The sequence below is a fragment of the Fulmarus glacialis genome, unplaced genomic scaffold, assembly GCF_000690835.1.
Source record: "Fulmarus glacialis isolate BGI_N327 unplaced genomic scaffold, ASM69083v1 scaffold12721, whole genome shotgun sequence".
In the NCBI taxonomy this organism is placed as follows: Eukaryota; Metazoa; Chordata; class Aves; order Procellariiformes; family Procellariidae; genus Fulmarus; species Fulmarus glacialis.
This window is the reverse complement of record NW_009193646.1, coordinates 82,242-100,755: the sequence shown is the minus strand read 5'-3', so window position 1 is coordinate 100,755 and position 18,514 is coordinate 82,242. Positions and strand designations below refer to the sequence as shown.

Genomic DNA, 18,514 nt, shown 5'->3' with positions numbered 1-18,514 from the left:
TTTATAAGAATAGATGTCATCAAAAACCTAAAAGGCCACCATCCATGCATCCGTCATTCAACACAAGTTTGAAAAATTAAATATCCTTCATAAGATATATATATTTCATGACAGTTCAGGACAAAAAAGCACCTGGGAAACAAAACTCTTAAAAGGTAGAACACCATTTAATTCAAGTTATTAAAACCAAGTAAAATGATTTAAATTGATACTGCATGGCTACCACCTTCTGTATCTGAAGGTGGCTTTATGGATTTGCTACCAATGGTTCCAACGAAATGCCAGAATATTTTGCAGATGAAAAAATACTAGCGACTAGCCACCAAGACAATAAGAGACTGCAGAGAGAGAGCTGAAACTATTTCCCTATCACACACGGCTGAATCTTCGCCTCTTGGGCGTCACAGTGAGATGGTGTTAACAACATAGACTGCTATGTTTGATATCACAACTCCCGACCAAAAAGCAACTACTGCTTAGTAAACCGAACCATGTGGCTTTGAAACAAATACTTCAAGTTTTCTTTTTTGAGAAGGCTACTTAGTTAGAAAGAGATGGCACCTGCCAAGAACAGTGAAGTAGCTATTGCATTTGATATACAATTCTGTGGTGTCATGATAAATACTCAGTAAGAGAGAGGAAGATGCTGTTCAAGCAGAGGACTATGCTTGTGACACTGGCTGGCTCGGAGCTTGTTTCTTCCGTGCCACAGCCGTGCGCAAGGCCTGAAGAATCACGTTCTCGTTGTTCATGATGTTGTAATTAGTCAGCTTCAGGAGCTTGTTGAAATCTTCTGCCTTCAGCGAGACCTCCCTTGTTGAGTACGGAGAGCAGAAACTGGAGATATCAACCTTGCCCAGTTCCATTTCAGCAGCACTACGCGACATGCCTGTCAAGGGAAAAAGAGGGAGGTGTTTGTATAGTCCCAGGGAATTACAATACTCTGATAGACTATGTCAAGAATAATTTAGAGAGGTCACAGATGCGATTGCTATGAAGACAAGTGCAGTGCTACGATTTCTGAAAAATCTACTTCTGAACAAAGCCTACTGGAATTTAAAAAAAAAAAAAAAGTGTCACTAAACATCATTCCATTGCAACCAGCACCTTCTACTGGCCAGCTCACAGCACGTCATTTCATCTGGTCACAGGTGCTTGTCTTATCCTGCAGGTTCTTGAGTAGAATGTATACTAATAGTAAAAGGAATAGGGAGATGTATAAGAAAGGAGGAAGCAGAAGATTAATAGCCTTGGAAGTCATCATAAAAACAAACCCTGCATCTCAAATACTGGTCCAAAAGGACGCTGTGACTGTATTAGTTCATGTGCTATTGCTTTGATTTTCCAGCATGTACAACCAACACGTTAAACAGCCCAAACAGAAAGCACAGTGGCCCTCCATACAACCATTCCATATTGTACAGGTAATTCTCCCCTAGATCTGACTGTCATAAAAATACATAATCTGAAAAATATGCTTTGTTCTACACCCTGAAGTAAACTTTTGGAGATTACAAGAAGAAATTAGTTCCCATTCCTCTACTTCAGGAACACGTTTCCTCTTTCACTGAATTGCACCAAGACGCAAAATTATGCACAAGATTTCACCTGATTTTGCAAATAGTTTACGTTATCCCATTTTGCAATGTATTTGCTAGTAGAAACAAGGAAACAAAGGATTTTTGTTTTAGGATGAGGAAAAAACACCTAGGGAGTAAGAAAGTTCATTGGGTCAATAAAATTAGCAGGGTACTGTTAACTTACCAGGTGCTACATATCTTTGGAAGGTGTCATTCACTAGAGGAAAATAAAGCAGCAGAGGAGCTCCTGGGGTGTCTGCACCATCGAACATGTAGCACTCTTTCAGGTTCTTCTCGTCGTCCTTCAGCCCGATGCTGGGAAATGGAATTCCCTGCTCCGAGAAATATCTGCAAGCCTGCTCCAGGGGCTGGTCATGGCCCAACAGCAGCAGCGTAAGGAACAGAAAAGATACCCAAGATCAGGCTGCTGCCAAAGCCCAGTAATTCATGCCAAGTTGCACAAAATAGACTGATAGCGCTGGACCTCTGGGAATAACGTGAGCACCCGCAGCCCCAGGGACTGCTCTCCTGTTGCCCGAGGAGCTATTTGAAAATAGTCTTACAGGAAAACCCCCAATATCAAGATGGTAAAGAGGGTTTAGATATGTACTAAGGCACGTCTCTAAAATGGGAATATGATTTAGGAACAGAACAGATGAATTCAAAGTGTGTTATAGAGCATCATTACTTAAAGGAGAAATAAGTCAGAAAAATTTAGATCTAAACAAAACTAATTTTGCGGCCCAAGACAGTAAGATTCACAATCAAGTTACAGCAGTTTATATGGCAATATAACTGTATGAAGTTTATATAGCAGTATAACTTGTGAGTTGACCTCAATAGACTTCAGCAGGGTTTTGAGACCAACTTACCCATTTCTATAACTTTGAATTTTAGAAATAATATGAGATTTCAAGCTAATATATTTTAGGTCTCAAAATATAGCACTAAAAGCATTCATCAGAAAGCTCGTTTGTGATGACCAACTTTGTTAAATTATCTAACAAAACACTGAAGTACCACTTCAGTTTGTGTGAATTAAATATTTCCAAAAGAAAGAAATGTAGTGCAAGTTATTAGATATGCTCTTTTTCAACTATAGTACAGAGACAATTTTTTTTTCACGTGGCATCACAGCGTAACAACAGCATTAAAGTATCTTCCGCTTGAGACAATGACAGAACCTTAACCAGTGAACTTTGTGTTTTCTGTGGTGCCCTTCAGGGACAGGTTTACAATTACAAGTATATATTTGGAAGTCTAAATCTGTCTTTTTACATGGTGAATGCCACTTTCAAAATCTATATAACCATTTTAACCAAATGGCATTTCTGCAAACATAGTAAATGCATTTGATATGTTGCTTCAAGCCTGCTACATAAGGAGAAAAATTGTATTTATAAAAATAGAGATGAAGAAATTCTTCACTCGCTAGGTTGTTCTTGGACAGTTAGAAAATCAAATATTAAAATAAAAAAACAAATAAATTTTTATATGTTTAAGGAAAATGCAGATTAAATTCAGCATTTGAATCACAAACAAAGTTTTTCCAGCTATATTTGTGCTATAAAATCTTACTTATAATTGCAATGGAAGTTGCAGCTCAACCGTCATAACTTCACTGTGCCGCTCTATATTTCACTGGTGAAGCACTTAGGACTATTTCAAAAGTGGTTTGAGAAAAATAGAGATATTTTCCCCTCTGGGAATTTCCATTCTTCTTCTAAGGTTTGGAAACTCCATGTTACTAAATTCCTCTAAGTTTCACATTTTACAGCCACCTGTCTGAAAGTTGTGGAAAGCAAAGGAAAAGCCATTACTAAACAAAGACAGTTTTAAGGCTTCTCACCACGGTCTGTGATCCACCGGTGTAATTTAAGTGTATGATGACGTCCACTTTCCTCTCTGGTCTCATAAGCGGTGGACAGCTGGTTTCAAAGAAGAAAGCTGCATCCACCAACTCCAGGTGCTCCGAGTTGCCTCTCAGGTCATTGGGAGAGGTGTCTAGCAAAGTGTCTAAAGGGAAAAAGATTCAGAGCTATTAGCAAACTGCAGAAAGACATCTGTCAAGTTAGAAAGCAGAAGGAAGGCGAGCTTCCCTCCCATCCAGGATTTTCCCTTTGCTTTAGGATAGCATGCAGCAATCCTAAAGCTCCCTTCAGCCTCTCCGCTCACATTTTGTTGGTCTTTCCAAGCCCACGAACAGCACCAAACCCGTGGCAAGTTTTCCTTACGTGCAGAGCCCCACCCCAGTGATTTTCATCCCAGTGAGGACTTCCAGTACCAAACGACACAAAAATTGAACATTTGTGTTACTGGAAGTGAAAGATGTGAGGAGTTACCTTCGTCCTCCCTCCTCTCCTCCCAGCAAGCACTAACAACTAACCACAAAACCCGCTCAGTTCTCTTCAGGATGTACAAACACCCCTTGTTATATCCCAGCCCCCGTGCCTGCCCCAAGGACCGCTGAGGACGTGGGCAGGAGCGCTGTCCACACCTTTCCATTTTGCGAAATGCTCCTGCTGGATGTACTCGTTGTGCATCTGGAAGCCCCTCAGGAAGTTGTGGTACTTGGAGACGGCAGGGCGGTCCGTCAGGATATCCCGGAGAGCCGTGGAGAGGCCGCTCGTAGGAGTGAACATGCACGTAGCCATCTCGTATGGCTTCTCGGGCAAGTCCGGTTGTTCCTCTAGAGATACATGGCATAAATGACATGCAATTGAATTATACCCACAGGTGAGAGGAGGCTAGGCACAAAGAAGAGAAAGGGCCAGCGACTCTTCTGTATCAACAGTAATCATGTGTGCACAGCTCTCAGCATTGCATTATTTTTCTCCATGGTCTGTAGTGAGTTCCGGTCAATCTCTTGACAAAACATAAAATTACTTTTGTTTTCTAAACCGTGGTTGGCCATGTCTGACTAAAGGAGCATTTTTCTTATAAAACAACATGATCTTGGTACACATTAAATTCACTTTTCCAAGCAAACAAAAACAGGGAAAATAAAATTATTTATGTACTTGAGAGAATTACTGCTTTTAGTAGTACCTACCTTCCATGTAAGTTAAATCTGAAATTCAAAGCTTATTTATAAAATCAGAAGAAAAATTTAAATGTTTTATGTTTAACTTAAATATTTTTACTTTTAAAAAACAATTTGTTCAATTTGGTTTGGGTTTGGCCAGCTGAATTCAACACAAACTTGCAAATTATTTATATAAACCCAAACATAAGGGTTTGGGGGTTTTTTCCCAAAAACATAGTCTACAGAATCCTGACCCAAGTCTGTTCACTATGAAATCACTGACTTTGCCTGAATTTTAACATGAAGATGCTCATGAGTATTTTCGAGAAATGGTCTTTCAGTACAGAGCTGCCTCTCTCAGCTGGTGTAATAGAGCTCCGCTCCATTGACTTCCTTTGACCTCTACTAAATTTTCCAGTTCAGTCAGATTTTGAGGGAGGGGTGCGCTATGCAGGACAAACAGATGTTGGAAAAGGAGGTGCTCAAGCTTCTCTCTGGCTAACAAATAGTTGACATGAGGCTTTGACAGAAGTTGTTCTTTCCAAGTGTTTTAACACAACACTTTAGGGACCACCTTATGTATCCATCCCTATCTCCTTTCCATCAAGATCTGTCTGATGGTGGCTTTCCTTCCAGTAACAATCTCACTATTTTACTGAGTAGCCAGTGCTTTGATATATCAAGTCACTTTATTTTCCCAGTGCCTCCCATACCCAGAGGCTGAGAGCACCAGGCTGACAGAAAAACTCAAAACATGAGAAATGTGAGCACACTACCATATCAGAGGGACCTGGAGGAAGGAGGCCATAAGTCAAAGGGTGCTTGAGATTTACCTATTTCAGTCACTTTGTCTTGGGTCCACCTGTGCCAGAAGTCCTCTGAATTGTCAGCTGCATGCCAAGCATCCAAGAGGTTTTTAGAGAAGATACTACTCCACATTCCTAGGAAGTGGGAAAGGTATAATAAGTAGCACTGAGGTAAACACAAGGAAGTTCTTTTAAAAACTGCCTTCTCTTCCTTCCACAGCTCTTCTCCAACTTTTTCGCATTTTTCTCCAATTTTTGTATAAGCCCAGACACCTATTTCGGTGGTAGTGTTGAGTTTGAAGGCAAACTTATTTCAGAAGAGGTTTCAAATTATTTTTCCTTCCACCATGTTTTACCTGGAACAACTTTTTTTTTTTTTTTTTTGAGAAATTTTACATTATCATTTTCCTATTTTCATTTCCTTTTTCCTTTGATAGAGAAATATTTTCAGCCAGCTCCTTCCCTGATTCCCCTCTTTCTTGCCCTATTTATTTCTTCTCAACATTTTCTTCAGCTTCCACAAAGTCTCATAAGCTTCCAACTTTCAAAATATTTTGCAAGCTACGGGAAATAGTGATGCTTCAAAAGCACTTGCAAAGGTACATAACAACTTATTTGTCATTTAGTTTCATTTCATCTTAGTCCAAATGATAAAACCACCTCCGCTAGCTGGGCAGTTGAGTGCATCTCAGGAGACATGCTGAATTTCAGCGGGTGGAGATACTGAACCATCTCTGACACGACCCAGTGCTTCTGCTGCCACGTGCAGATCAACAGGTTGCTGGGGACTAATTGCCAGACTCATTAGTGTTTGTATTAAACTCTTGTCACTCCCCCAGGCAGGTGAGTCACCTTGCATGAAGCAGATCCGGGACTCGGGGAGCTTCTTCATCAGGCGACCCATGAAGAACTCGCTGCCAAAATCCTCCGCGCGAATGAAGGCGCCATACTTCAGGAAGCCCACCTCGTACGGCGTGAACTCCACCCACTCTGCCAAAACACGCACCAACAACGTCAGCTCTGCTGCTAAAAGCCGTCAAGTTGCCAGATGCGGAATAAACATTTCAGGCGTCAGCCCTCACAGGCGAGCTGGCTTAGCACGTGCCCTGAGCAAACCCTGCTGACAGCCCCCTCTGAATCGGCTGTCGCTCTGTCTACAGGTTTGTGAAAGAACAATGGCAGGGCTAAGGGAAAATTTAAATTCCTCTTTCTTTTTACCTAGCAAGTGGGAAATTTTCTCATGGAAGGCGGACTAGAACACAGATTGACTTCTATTGCTTTTATTGCCTTTAGCCAACCATGACAAACATACATTAAGTGAACTTAATGGACGAGAGGAAATGGCCTCAAGTTGCGCCAAGGGAGGTTTAGATTGGACATTAGGAAAAACTTCTTTACTGAAAGAGTGGTCAGGCCTTGGAACAGGCTGCCCAGGGAAGTGGTGGAGTCACCATCCCTGGAAGTATTTAAAAGACGTGTAGATGAGGCGCTTAGGGACATGGTTTAGTGGGCATGGTGGCATTGAGTTGATGATTGGACTCGATGATCTTGGAGGTCTTTTCCAACCTTAATGATTCTATGATTCTAACTTAAAGCTCCCGTGAATCACTTCCTTTAAGAATTCATAGCGTTTCTGAAACAGATCTATGTTGTATTATTAGTCTGAAGTTAATGTCTGAATATGCACACTTACATGCCAGGAGATCTTACAAAATACTAAACTGTTGCTGTCTATCCTGTGGCTGCCCAGTTACTCTTTCTATCTCTGAACAGGACTTCTCCTGGCTTGGAGTGAGAATTTAAAACAATTCGTCATTATCTGCAGTATCCCCACGGTGTATCTCCCAAGATAAAAACATAGCTCTTTTTCCAGAACTGAAATATTACCTCTAAAATCTTTGGTGGCAACTTTGTCCTTGACATTGAGGGCAAGGTAGATGGGCAGTGGGTTCTGACCCTGATTCACTGCCCGACGTTGATCAGAAAGTCTGTGGTGGCATTTCTGGATTTGGAAAAAAAAAATGGTTAGCTGATAATCAGTTTCTTAAAGACATCAGCTTATCAAGTCTGAATATGGGGTATAATTTTCCTGAACTTCCTCCTAAATTTACTTCCACATGCTTGAATAACAGAGGGCAAGAAAATCGTGGGAACAGGAATAATTGTTGTTAAGATAACCAGCCATGTTCTACATTCAGTATACAACAACAGTAATGAGTCACTTCACGTGCTATTCTAACTTTACGTTGCTACATGTAAGTGAAAAAATAGGGCAGATCTGGGTAATTCAGCTGTTACCACACATTTCATCTGTTAAACTTACGAGTTCTTCAAGGCAGCACATTAATGATCCTTCTAGACAAGATTTTTTTTGAAAACCATATTGAAAGTTAACATCCAGAGAGGAAAAATCCTTGAGCTGTCCAATGCTAACAACTTATCTTACACATGAAATGGAGATTTTTAGTGTACTTCAGCCAAATTAAATTCTAGCAAATTTTGCTATGTAGCACTGAGGCCAGAAATACAATGTGAAATATGATATGAAATGATAGTATTTCATTTTATCTGTTTCACCTAGACAAAATATAAACCATGTTTACAGGATTTTAAAATAAAATAGCTTTTTCTCCAGTTATCATCAGTCTGCTAGTTTGCATGGAAAGTTTTGCTGTGTCATTACAAAATTAGGAACGGGAGGTCCTGAGAGATCAAATCCAAAGTAGCTGAAAGTCACCTGCAAAATCACAGTTTCTGTAGCTAAGATGTCTCAGGAGCTCCGGATCTATATTCTTTCTCATCACTAAATCACAAAGTGCAGCAACTACATATGGGTTACATCTGCAGTACATTCGAAGTATGACTGCAGCTTGTGTAAATATTGCAGCAGTGGAGACATAAAAGCATGGGGCCACAAAAAACACCTAAGAATGTCAAAAATTTCTTGGACAGCTACAATGTTAATTAGCATGCTGGTTACTTTAGAGCTAGTCTGAGCATTTCTGTGTTACATTCAATCACAATTTAGGCTCTGGTGTAGACATACGCTATGTCTCCAAGTTATTAATGTAAACAAGTGGCGTTCTGCCTACATATCAAGTACATTGTTATTGGCCAGGTGTCTCTTCCTAGGGTTTTAATTTCTTGTAATGGTCATAAAGAACAAGTCATCAACTCTGTGAGAAGAAAGATGTATAGACATTACCCCATCGTTTAACATGGATTCAATCATGAGCCCCCACAGATCAATAAAAGATGTCTTATGTCCTGCTTGGGTCCTTTGGCTCAGCTCTCTGTAATAATTCCTCAGACTTCTCAAGCAAAAAGCCCCCATCTTGCACTTGGCTGCTTGCTTCCGAGCTTCGATAATTATTTCTCCGAGATCCTTACGTGACCAATCAGCATCTTCATACAGTTTTGTCATGGTCCTGCAGGCAGGAAACATGATGGAAAGTGGAAAGAAATTAAGAAGATGCTTTTGAAACTCAGAGGATATACTTTGCAGAGCTTTGGGGACTTATTGTTTTATCTTTAGATTGCTCTCCTCTTTGAGCATACTTTGAGCAGAAGTGCAAGTGTAAAGGCAATCAGTCAAAAATCACTTGACCTGGATCCAACACAAGCAGCTACACCAGCTGTCTATGCTGTTTCTGTCCAATAATAAATAACCATAAAGCATAATTTTGCATAGCATTAAGAATGTTTGCACTTCCAATAAAGTCTCCTCTTTTGGTTAGGGATAAGTTACTTCAGTGACACCAAATGTATGATGCACGATAGGCCTCTCGTGGGTGACCCCGGCATTCATAGACCAAAGATTGAAGCAGTAACTCAATAGGCCCCTTTTACCCTCAGCGAGATCTAAAACCCTAGGCAAAGCGTGGGTTTTGCTTAACACAACAAGATGCAAACAACAGTAGCAAAATGACCCCTCACCACGTTGTGCCAGATGAGCCACTGATGTATGAAACGCAATCCAGAACGCGCAACTTTTGAAGACCCAAAATGCTGCCATACATGGCAGTGAGTGCTCTTATCCCGCATCCCGCTGTGGTCACGGCCACTATAGGCACCTGTTCAACACAAAAAAAAATGCAGAAAGCATAGGTGGAAAAGTGGCATTAAGGCACATCGTGTCAAAAGAAGACAGACACGCAAAAGCAACATCCAGACAACAGTAAAATAAACACGTAGATTAGAGATAAAGCTCTGTGAGTTATAAATAATACAAGTTGCTGGACATCCCTGTGGGGTATACTAAAAGATTTTGGCACTTCAGGAAGGATTTTTAAGAAACATGAACCAAACTCCTTGGTTTGAAGTTCCTCCAAATGATTCATTTGAAAGCCAAGTGGAAATAGAGACTTTGCTCATCCAGACAGACTGTCGAGCTCTCCAGATGAGATCACCCTGGCTGCAACCAGCACCCTGGAGGAAGAGCTGCTGACAGAGGTCCTCGCTCCTCATCCGGATGGAGGCAAGAAATCACTCCTCATCTCCAGGCTTGAGGGAAAGGAGAGAGAAAAATCCCCCAGCAGTGCCTTCCCTGGTTACCTCATGCTCTTGCAGATCTTCCTCCAGATGAAGAACATCCTTCAGCGCAGCAGCAACCACCTTCCTCCGGTTTTGCAGGAAATCCTGTTCTTCGGTGCACAAATCGAACCCCAGGCGGGCGTCTAGGTTTCTTGGCCTGAAACACAGACCCTGAGTCCTGAGACCAGGGCACAAATATTATTACGTTATTATTCGCCGTGGTCAACCCCAGCTATGCTTGTGAGTGTTCACAGACCAGTTTGTGGACAGTATAATGTAAGAAATGAGAAAGAGCAACACCACAGACAGGCCTCTGCTAATTGCTGTAGCTGCTAACAAGAATGCAAATGGAAAGGCAGAGCAGAACATGACATACTGTCCTGGTATGGTAACAAGGTTCCTACAACACACTTCTGGTTTTATTTGCTCATATAATTCATGTTTTAAAATTTCAGTAGTGCCTGCCGTATGTGCCTGTAACTAGATAACCGCTGTCAACAGGCACTGCAGTTAATTAAGGAAACAGCTACCATGCCTTGGTGTTATTTGGTTTGTGTAATACAGAAATACTATTTCTTTCCGGAGCTGCTCTCTCCACGTGTGGCCATAACAGTGCACACAATTCGAGATCTACTTACTGAGCTGTACTAACAGCTTGGAAACTTGGAGGAAAGGGGACCCATGATTTAATTCTCCATCACTGAAAAAGCAGAACCTGGCAAACAAAAGCGTGCAACCCAAAGATGAACACACCTCCGCTTACAACTGAGCCTGCATGGGCCCCTGCTGATTTCAAATGAGCTTTGCGTGGGTGCAAATGTCTCCCAGTTACAGGATCAGGTCTTGCTGGAGACTCACTTACCATTCATTTGCCTTTGTGTACAAGTCAATTGTCCTGTCCTGAAAATCGCAATACAAACAGTGTAAGCATGCTCAGGTCGTTAATCCTGCGCCTTCCTCCCCCACTCCATCTACGGGCTGAGCTTCACCACCTCTGCAGTCAGCAATGCAGCTGCAGAACCTGGCCAGCAATGGTCTGCCTCGTGAGAGATCTAACGAGCTCCAGTACAGTCTGGGTTGAATAGAAGTGGGCCACTCACCCAAGCCAGGTGGGCTTAGGGCCCCTCAGCTTTTCATAGCCAGACACCCAGTTTAACCTTCATTTTCTGGGAAGGTCATTGAAAGCTGGGCATCTGAACCACAGGCATATGGATGTTCTTTGTTTTATCTTCTGCTTCAGGCTTTCCCTTTGCAAATATAGGTCTTAATTGTCATATCCATTACTGTTAGCTCGCATACTATGTTGATGAACATAGTAGATATGTCCTGAGGAAATTAGTTTAAACTCAGAACAGGGTTGAACGGCATGCCTGGAACCACGTGCAGAACAAAAGAAAAAAAAAAAATATTGCATAGTTGCAGAGTGACTGTAATTCACACCTTACACTGTAGCGTGCGTCGTGTCTGACAGGAACTGAATCACTGATCTGTAGGACTCTCATCACCCACCAAACTGAATGTGTGTTGGGCTGGTTTTTATTAAGAAAGACTTGTTCTCACCTCTGCTATTGTTATTTTCTCCTGTATAGGAAGCGAGTTCAGGGCTAGAGTCACAGACTCGTTCATATCCCTTTCATTTTGACTGGATATAGACTGGAAAAAAGGGTAAAAAAAAAAAATAATGACAGTTAACTATTACACAAAAAGGAGGAAACAAGAGGTAAAAGCAGGCTCCCCTGCCCCGCTTCCATACATGCACTTACCAATTCCCTGCACACACAGACCTGCACACACACTCAGGTCCCAGAGGTCCCCAAAGAAACACACAGCAAAGAGCCAGCTACGCGTTAGTGGCCGTCACGTACCCTGCTGAGCCGCCTCCGTCGCGGTAGAGCCACGTTGAGCGCCGACTGATTATACTTGATGTAGTGGAACCTGGCCGGGGAGGTCGGGCAGAGGCAGGAGCTCAGCGTGTGGGTCTGGGTTCCTTCGTACGACCCGTCCACAGTTAATGCAAACTTTCTCTCTGAAGCAAAGGAGTTTTGAACAAGTTCTTCAAAAAATGTGGTTTGTTTCTTTGCACAGTGATGTAATATATGTTTTTCTTAAGTAATGGCTTCATTTTATACCCAAATTATAGGATAAATGAATAGACTCACTTATCTGAGCCTTTGGGTTTCAGATTTAGAGCTTATGTACAGAAGACGCCGTATAGTAACTATATAACTATAGTTATAGTATAGTAACGTATAGTATAGTTAGTATAGACGCCGTATAGTAACTATAGTACCACTGCACTTCCATATATACTGTAATTGCTGAGACTACTGCTCTATTCATCAGATGATGATTCACAGCTGATAACAATTTTGCGGGAAAAAAGCGCTCTCTCCTGGAAGTTTGAAATTTTCAAAGTACCTCAGCCATAAGACCGTATGTGGTACTAAAATATTATTCTGGTATAATAATAAGGTATTTTGAAAATTTCAGACTTTTGGGAGAAAGACATTTTTTTTTGTAGCAGAACGCAATTCTCTTTGGAACCGATAAAATCTCGGTCCCCCTATCATGTTTCCCTTTACTTCAGCGTAAATAATTTCTAACACTTACAAAAACAATGTCTGGTGTTTTTTGGCCTTCATGTAATAAGCCCCAGATATGACTTTTCAAGTAACTGAAAAATGGTCTTTATGTAGAATGGTATTAACCCAGGTTCAAGGTGAAATACACTCTGTAAATCCAAACACTCAAAGGTATATAGTCAGCCTTCAAAACAATTATCCCACTCAAGCATTTTCAGCCCCATCTAGGAAACTTCTTCACTGTGACAATTGAGTTCAACTGGATCATCTACGTGCTAAAGCAGTTTGCTGGACTGGGGCTATCAGGAGATGTCAGAGTGCGATGTTTTAAAAGTTGCGTAGGAGATACACACTTCCACAAGCATGGACTTGACACGGTAGTAATGCACTGCTTAAAATGTGCAACAAATGTCTTTGGTAATATTCTGTGTGTCTCATGTTTCACCTAGTGGCATGTTTTATATTGTTACTCCTAAAGAAATTTTAAGAAGTTAAATTGATAAAAGAGGCCCAGTCCTCATCCTGCCCATTTGCTTTATCTCTGAATCCAGGAATTTGCTCCAGTTTCAGACTCAGAAAATTTCAGTTCCCTGCACAAATATTTTGGAAAGTTATAAACATCTGACAAGTTGCTATCAGAGAGGGAAGTATTTTGTGGGGAAACCAGACCACACGTTCATCACACCGCATTCTGTAATAATTTGTATATTTTTGACCAACTACAGCCCCCTCCCGAGGCCACTGACATCTATGGGATTTTGCATCTTAAATAACTTTAAAGTAGGGCATTCACGTGTAAAACACGGAGTGCTTTTGCCGTAAAGCGGCATCCAGATTTGCTCCCTAAGTCAGTTGAAGGGCTCACCCGTACTGTCCTTCCTCAGCCTCCCGCCATTCACCTGCACCTCCAAACACGAAACCTCGCGGGACTGTAAGAGACAACCGGGGAAAGAGAAAAAGGCGTTCGCTGTCAGCAGGGCTCTGCCTCGGCCGGTCCCTCCGGCACGTGCGGGGTGCGGGGGCTCGGGGCGCGCACCTCGGCAGAGAGATGGTGCCAGCCTATAACCCCCCCACCAGGTCTAGGGAGGTTGCATTGGGCTTCCACATGGGAAATAACAGGTCCTGTAGGGAGGAGGAAAGAGAAGGGATCTGCTCGCTCCTGCCTGGAGCAGCAGTCCCGCAAGGGCAGGGGGGAGGACCGGCCGTAGAGGGGTGCAGGGCGGGATGCTCAGCCCGGCTGTCCCCAGGCAGAGCAGAGGGAGGGATGTCGCCGAGCCCGGCTCGGTTTGGGCAGAGGCGAGCGCCGGCAGCAGCTCACAGCTTTCGCAGCCTCTCCCAGAGTGAGTCACCAGCGGGGACCGCGTGGGAAAGCCAACGCCAACCCCAGCCTTCGCCTGCCTCTCTGCCGATGCCTTCGTGCCACCGTATGGAGCAACTGCCCGGTACCTTTGACACTAGCTAAGCAATAAGCATTGCTATATGGCAGGGAAAGTATTATGAAATAAAAATTACCACTAAAACTCCATTCGTAACAATGTTTTCAGGAGGATCCGGACTAAAAGACAAAAGAGAAAACAATCAATTCAAAACCACTTTCTTTTTTCTGTTTTTTGTTGTTGGTGGTTTGTTTTTTGGTTTTGTTTGTTTGATTTTTGTTTTAAACTCTTCTTTAATCATTATTTCATTATCTTTTTCTTTAAAAGTCCATCTTTGGACAGGCAGCATGGGCAAACAGCATCAGAAATTCTAGCTGGACGTTCAGTCCAATTTGCCTCTCACAGGTTTGAGTCTGAACTTTAAACTGTTTATGGAGATCTGCTGAACGGAGGAGCTCCTCACTGTATCAGACAGGATCGTTTTCTGACACACTGAGGCAAATTATGCCAGGGATGGCATAATTCCACTACGGCCCCATATTGCTCAGTTCAAATCTGGGGGATCAGAGCTGAAAAGCTGGTGAATTCATCCAACATGCCATAACAAAAAAAGGAAAAAATATTACCATTTACCTTAAAAACCAAGCAGCACTAGGACTGATTTACATGCCCGTTCTCTCTACTAACTGCACAGTCAGCATAGAAACACAGTAAAACATTCTTTTTTAATATATTCCCACAACTAAAACAAATTCCAAGTATCATTTTCCCGCATTCTCATGACAAAGCAAACATCTGGGATCCCACAGTAAGGAGCAAGAGGGATTTGAAGTTTAAAACTTCCTCCTGCACCCTTTGCAGCCTGGCGAGCGGCAGCCATCAGGGACATCTCTGTGCTCCCATCAGCATCCGTGCTGGCTTCTCCGTGTGTCCGGATGCCCGGTGTAGGCGCAGGCGCAGCATGCGCTGTCATGCACCCCTTCTCCATTAAACGCCCTACACAAGCATTTCCTGAACACCCAAAGTTTCCCTCTACTTTATTCAGACGGTGACAGTGTTAGGGGGCTGCAAGCGTAAACTGATGTTTTGTGTCAGTAACATTTTTTCTCTGGCTTACATTTCTGTTGATCGCCTGTTTGACCTTACGCACCTGCTCTCCATTGTGAATTCAACCTCTAGCTCCTCTTTTCCCTGCAAAAGAAAACAAAGGCAGTCACTGCAATTTGGTCCTCCTGTGCAGAGAGAGACCCTGCAGGAATCTGCGCTCTTCAGGGGTCTTTATAAGCCAGCTTTTGTTACTGCATGTGCAACATATTTCTTTTTCTTCATGTTATATCCGTTATACTTCTAGCGTCACATACTTCTAACATCATACCCATTATTTTAGCAGACTCCTAGTTTAGACCTTGCAGGACAAATGTAATAGATCCTGCAGGGTCTCTTGGCGGTTGCTCCCCCTTTCTGCACTCATAGGTTCACCCCCCCACACTGTTCCAGGCCCCCAAGCTCTCACGCTCCTCGCTGATCCTCAGCGGGAACAAGGCTGGATTTCTCTGCTGCATCCAAATCCTCCTGCCCCTTTCCCAGCCCTTACCCACAGCCTGTGCAGATGGGCCTGGTGGCACATTAACGTGGTGGCACACTTGGGCATATGAAGCCCAGGGTGTTCTGGAGGGAGTACTTCAGTTTGGTGGAGTCTGCACACGTAGACTCCTGGCGTGCTCAGACTTCATCTTTGTCTTTTGTAATGGCCTCCCCCTGAGATTTCCTTCCTCCTTTGCAGGTTTTGGTGCAACTCCCGTTATCTTGTTGCCCTCCTAGTGTGAGCACTAAGGAAAATACAGCATGGAGAGCCAGCCTTTCCAAAACAGGTATCAAATCAAATCAGCACTCACTCAAGTTAACTATTTCTAGGCCTAAACACTGCCCTTAAAACTTTAGTATAAAGTTGTCTCAACTATATGAAATCAAGACTTGCTGAAAAACTCACTTTTTTAAATACTTCAGATATGCAGGTGTTACGTTCATTTTACAAATAAGCTGAATGCCACATTGGGTTTGCGATTTATGACTGCAGATCACTACTTCTGTATCAGCAGAACAATAACGCACAGCTCGGAACCACCAGCTCCAACTGCAAAGGGACGCCCAAAACCATTGGGGTAAACTCTTGATATTTTGACATCAAGGACAGCAACCAGACAGTCAAGTCCAATGACGTTGCCAACTCTGTCTGTAGAAGCAGCACCCAAAATTTACAGTAATTACAGAAGCAACACTGAGCATCAACCCCTGAAACAGATGGACATACTCAGGTGGCTAAATGGACAGTAAGAAAGGCTTGTATACGGGACACGCGAGAGGAAAGCTGAGATAACCACATTCTCACCTGACAGCATTCCCTTAGCTTTGTCCTTGAATTTTATCCATACCTGCGGATTCAGCTGGAAAGATAGCTGAATGTTTTCTCCAAGCTGGATTTTGGAGACATCAAAGAAAACAGTAAGGAGGTGGTCATCTTGAGTTATGTTGTCCTCATCACAAACTTTTAGCTCTAGAATGTTCTGGGATCACAAAAAAAAAGAGATTATATAAGGTTTAACAAACATAACATGCTACAGATAGTTCATTTTAGCTGAAGGAATTTGGGAAAGAAGTTCAAGAGTGAAAAAATAGAAATTTTGCGGTTGCTCTCTACAGACTTTATTGACCATGCAGGCAGATACAGTCTTATCCAACCATCAAAAGCTAAATAGCTACAGTAAGAGAGTGTGAATATTTCATAAGGGAACTCAGAAAGACCTGCAGAGTGGAAGGGCTATATGGTAGGTTTGATATCTGGTAAGAATACCTGTTGGGGATAGCTATGTTCCTACCTTAACCTGACTCTGAATCGTGAAGTGGAAGGTTTCATTCCACGTTGGGTTCTTGGTGTTCTGGACTGTCTTGGTGCGGAAATGCTGCACCGAAGCTGTCGGCAGGCTCAGGCTCACGTAGCAATCGGACTGGGTCACTGTTGGAGAGAGGGAAAGCATGAAAGCGATGGCCCAATAAAACACATCTAGCGCCCTCTAAGATGTTGCACGGTATGAATTTTTAAGCTCCGTACACAGGACAAGATGCAGACCGCAGGCCAGGATGCCAGCTAAGGTACCATCAAGCCAGCGCTAGACCACCACTTTGCTTTACTCTTGTGAAAGCCCGGCAATTTGCTCTTCTTGAGAACTACTTCTTTTAATTGCTGGAAAACCAATAAACATTCAAAATATGCAGTTACATTCCATTCCTTTTCAAAGAGATACATAGCCGAACTGTCTATATAGATCAGACTTCAGAGGTTTTAATGCCGAAGAGCCACCCGCACGCACAGGGACAGGCACACACACGACAGTCGCACAGGGCTGGGCACCGTGGACGGTCCAGCTGCCTGTCAGGAACACGAAGCAGGTAACATTAGCAGCTGTGACGGGGGGTGCCGGATAGGCAGAGCCCAGCTCCTACATCCTGGGCTTCCACAGGTAGGCATGGACATGCCTTAGTGTTTCTGGGGTAGCTCTGGCTATGAGTTCCATCTTGTCTACTTTCTGGAGCATCCTTTCTTTTCGAGGCAGGAGCTCATTGCATTGAAGGTTCCCATGAAGCCCTGTTGCTGTCACAGAAGGCAGGTCTTCCACCAAGGCACCTGATCTCAGTCTGTTTTCTTCCCTTTCGGAAATTTAAAGAAGAGAAACACACACGCACACCATAGAGCTCAACAACAGAGCTTTTCAAGAAAAAAAATTCAAGAAAAAAATTTTCAAGAAAAAAAAATTAATCGTCTGTGGAGATGAATTGCATTTTATCCTCTTTGAAGTGGATTAAAATGAGCACATATAAGAAAAGCATTGAAATGTTGAACAGTTTAATGGTACAACATTTGCTTTGAGAAGCAGCTGTCCTGAGGCAGAGTTTTCACCAGTAAAGCTGTATAAAAAAATATTGCTTAATGTCACTATTTTCACCTGCATCTCTGTGCTCAGCCTGAGTGGTGAAGGTATTTGCAACACTTGATGTACAGGTGAAAGCTTGTCTGTGCTTCCCAGCACAGAGCGAGCTGGCGTTGCTTCTTTGCACAAGATTGCATTGCTTTGCTCTTTCAATTAGAGGCGTGTTCAGGTCATAAAGTTCACCGATGAATTTTAATGTTTCCAGATGTAGGGAGGACAGCTTTAGTGTTTTTATTTTCCTTTCTCAGCTGAAGAGGCCAGTTGTAAAGTTTGGCTTCCCACCTGAGCTCCATCGCAGGCGAGGGACGTTCAGGGCCCAAGTTTCGGTATGAAAGTGGTGAGCGGCAGTCTGCAGTGCTCACATCAGCAACACGCACTTTCATTCTGAGGTCAGAATAATCTGCCTGCAAATACGTTTTGTCATCGTTATTGGGAAATAAAAGGCAAACGTGAGTCATGAGATTGACAATCCTGTGGACCCACACTGAAAAGTCAGGGATGATCACCCTACAGAACATGATCTGCTAGTTAGGGACGACAACCTACACAAGTGCCAAAGATAGCATGGGGCAGTATTGCCCATAAACGCCAATCCCATTATTAGCATTATATTTCCTCTATTTGTA

General features: G+C 42.8%; 1 protein-coding gene across 1 annotated transcript in view; it reads right to left on the bottom strand.

Annotated features, from left to right (window-relative positions):
* Positions 1-662: 662 nt before the first annotated feature.
* LOC104083875 (cytosolic phospholipase A2 epsilon-like) overlaps positions 663-18,514 on the bottom strand; it is a 25,992-nt gene continuing 8,140 nt past the window's right edge. The window contains exons 3-20 of the mRNA XM_009587528.1: positions 16,779-16,915; positions 16,335-16,466; positions 15,053-15,093; positions 14,039-14,081; positions 13,392-13,455; positions 11,810-11,970; positions 11,505-11,597; positions 10,807-10,844; positions 9,966-10,122; positions 9,348-9,484; positions 8,617-8,839; positions 7,299-7,413; positions 6,264-6,401; positions 5,439-5,546; positions 4,078-4,269; positions 3,430-3,596; positions 1,765-1,948; positions 663-889 (exon numbers count right to left, since the gene is read on the bottom strand). Of these exons, the coding sequence (XP_009585823.1) occupies positions 663-889; positions 1,765-1,948; positions 3,430-3,596; positions 4,078-4,269; positions 5,439-5,546; positions 6,264-6,401; positions 7,299-7,413; positions 8,617-8,839; positions 9,348-9,484; positions 9,966-10,122; positions 10,807-10,844; positions 11,505-11,597; positions 11,810-11,970; positions 13,392-13,455; positions 14,039-14,081; positions 15,053-15,093; positions 16,335-16,466; positions 16,779-16,915 (2,357 nt within the window). The remainder of the gene's footprint in view (positions 890-1,764; positions 1,949-3,429; positions 3,597-4,077; positions 4,270-5,438; positions 5,547-6,263; positions 6,402-7,298; positions 7,414-8,616; positions 8,840-9,347; positions 9,485-9,965; positions 10,123-10,806; positions 10,845-11,504; positions 11,598-11,809; positions 11,971-13,391; positions 13,456-14,038; positions 14,082-15,052; positions 15,094-16,334; positions 16,467-16,778; positions 16,916-18,514) is intronic.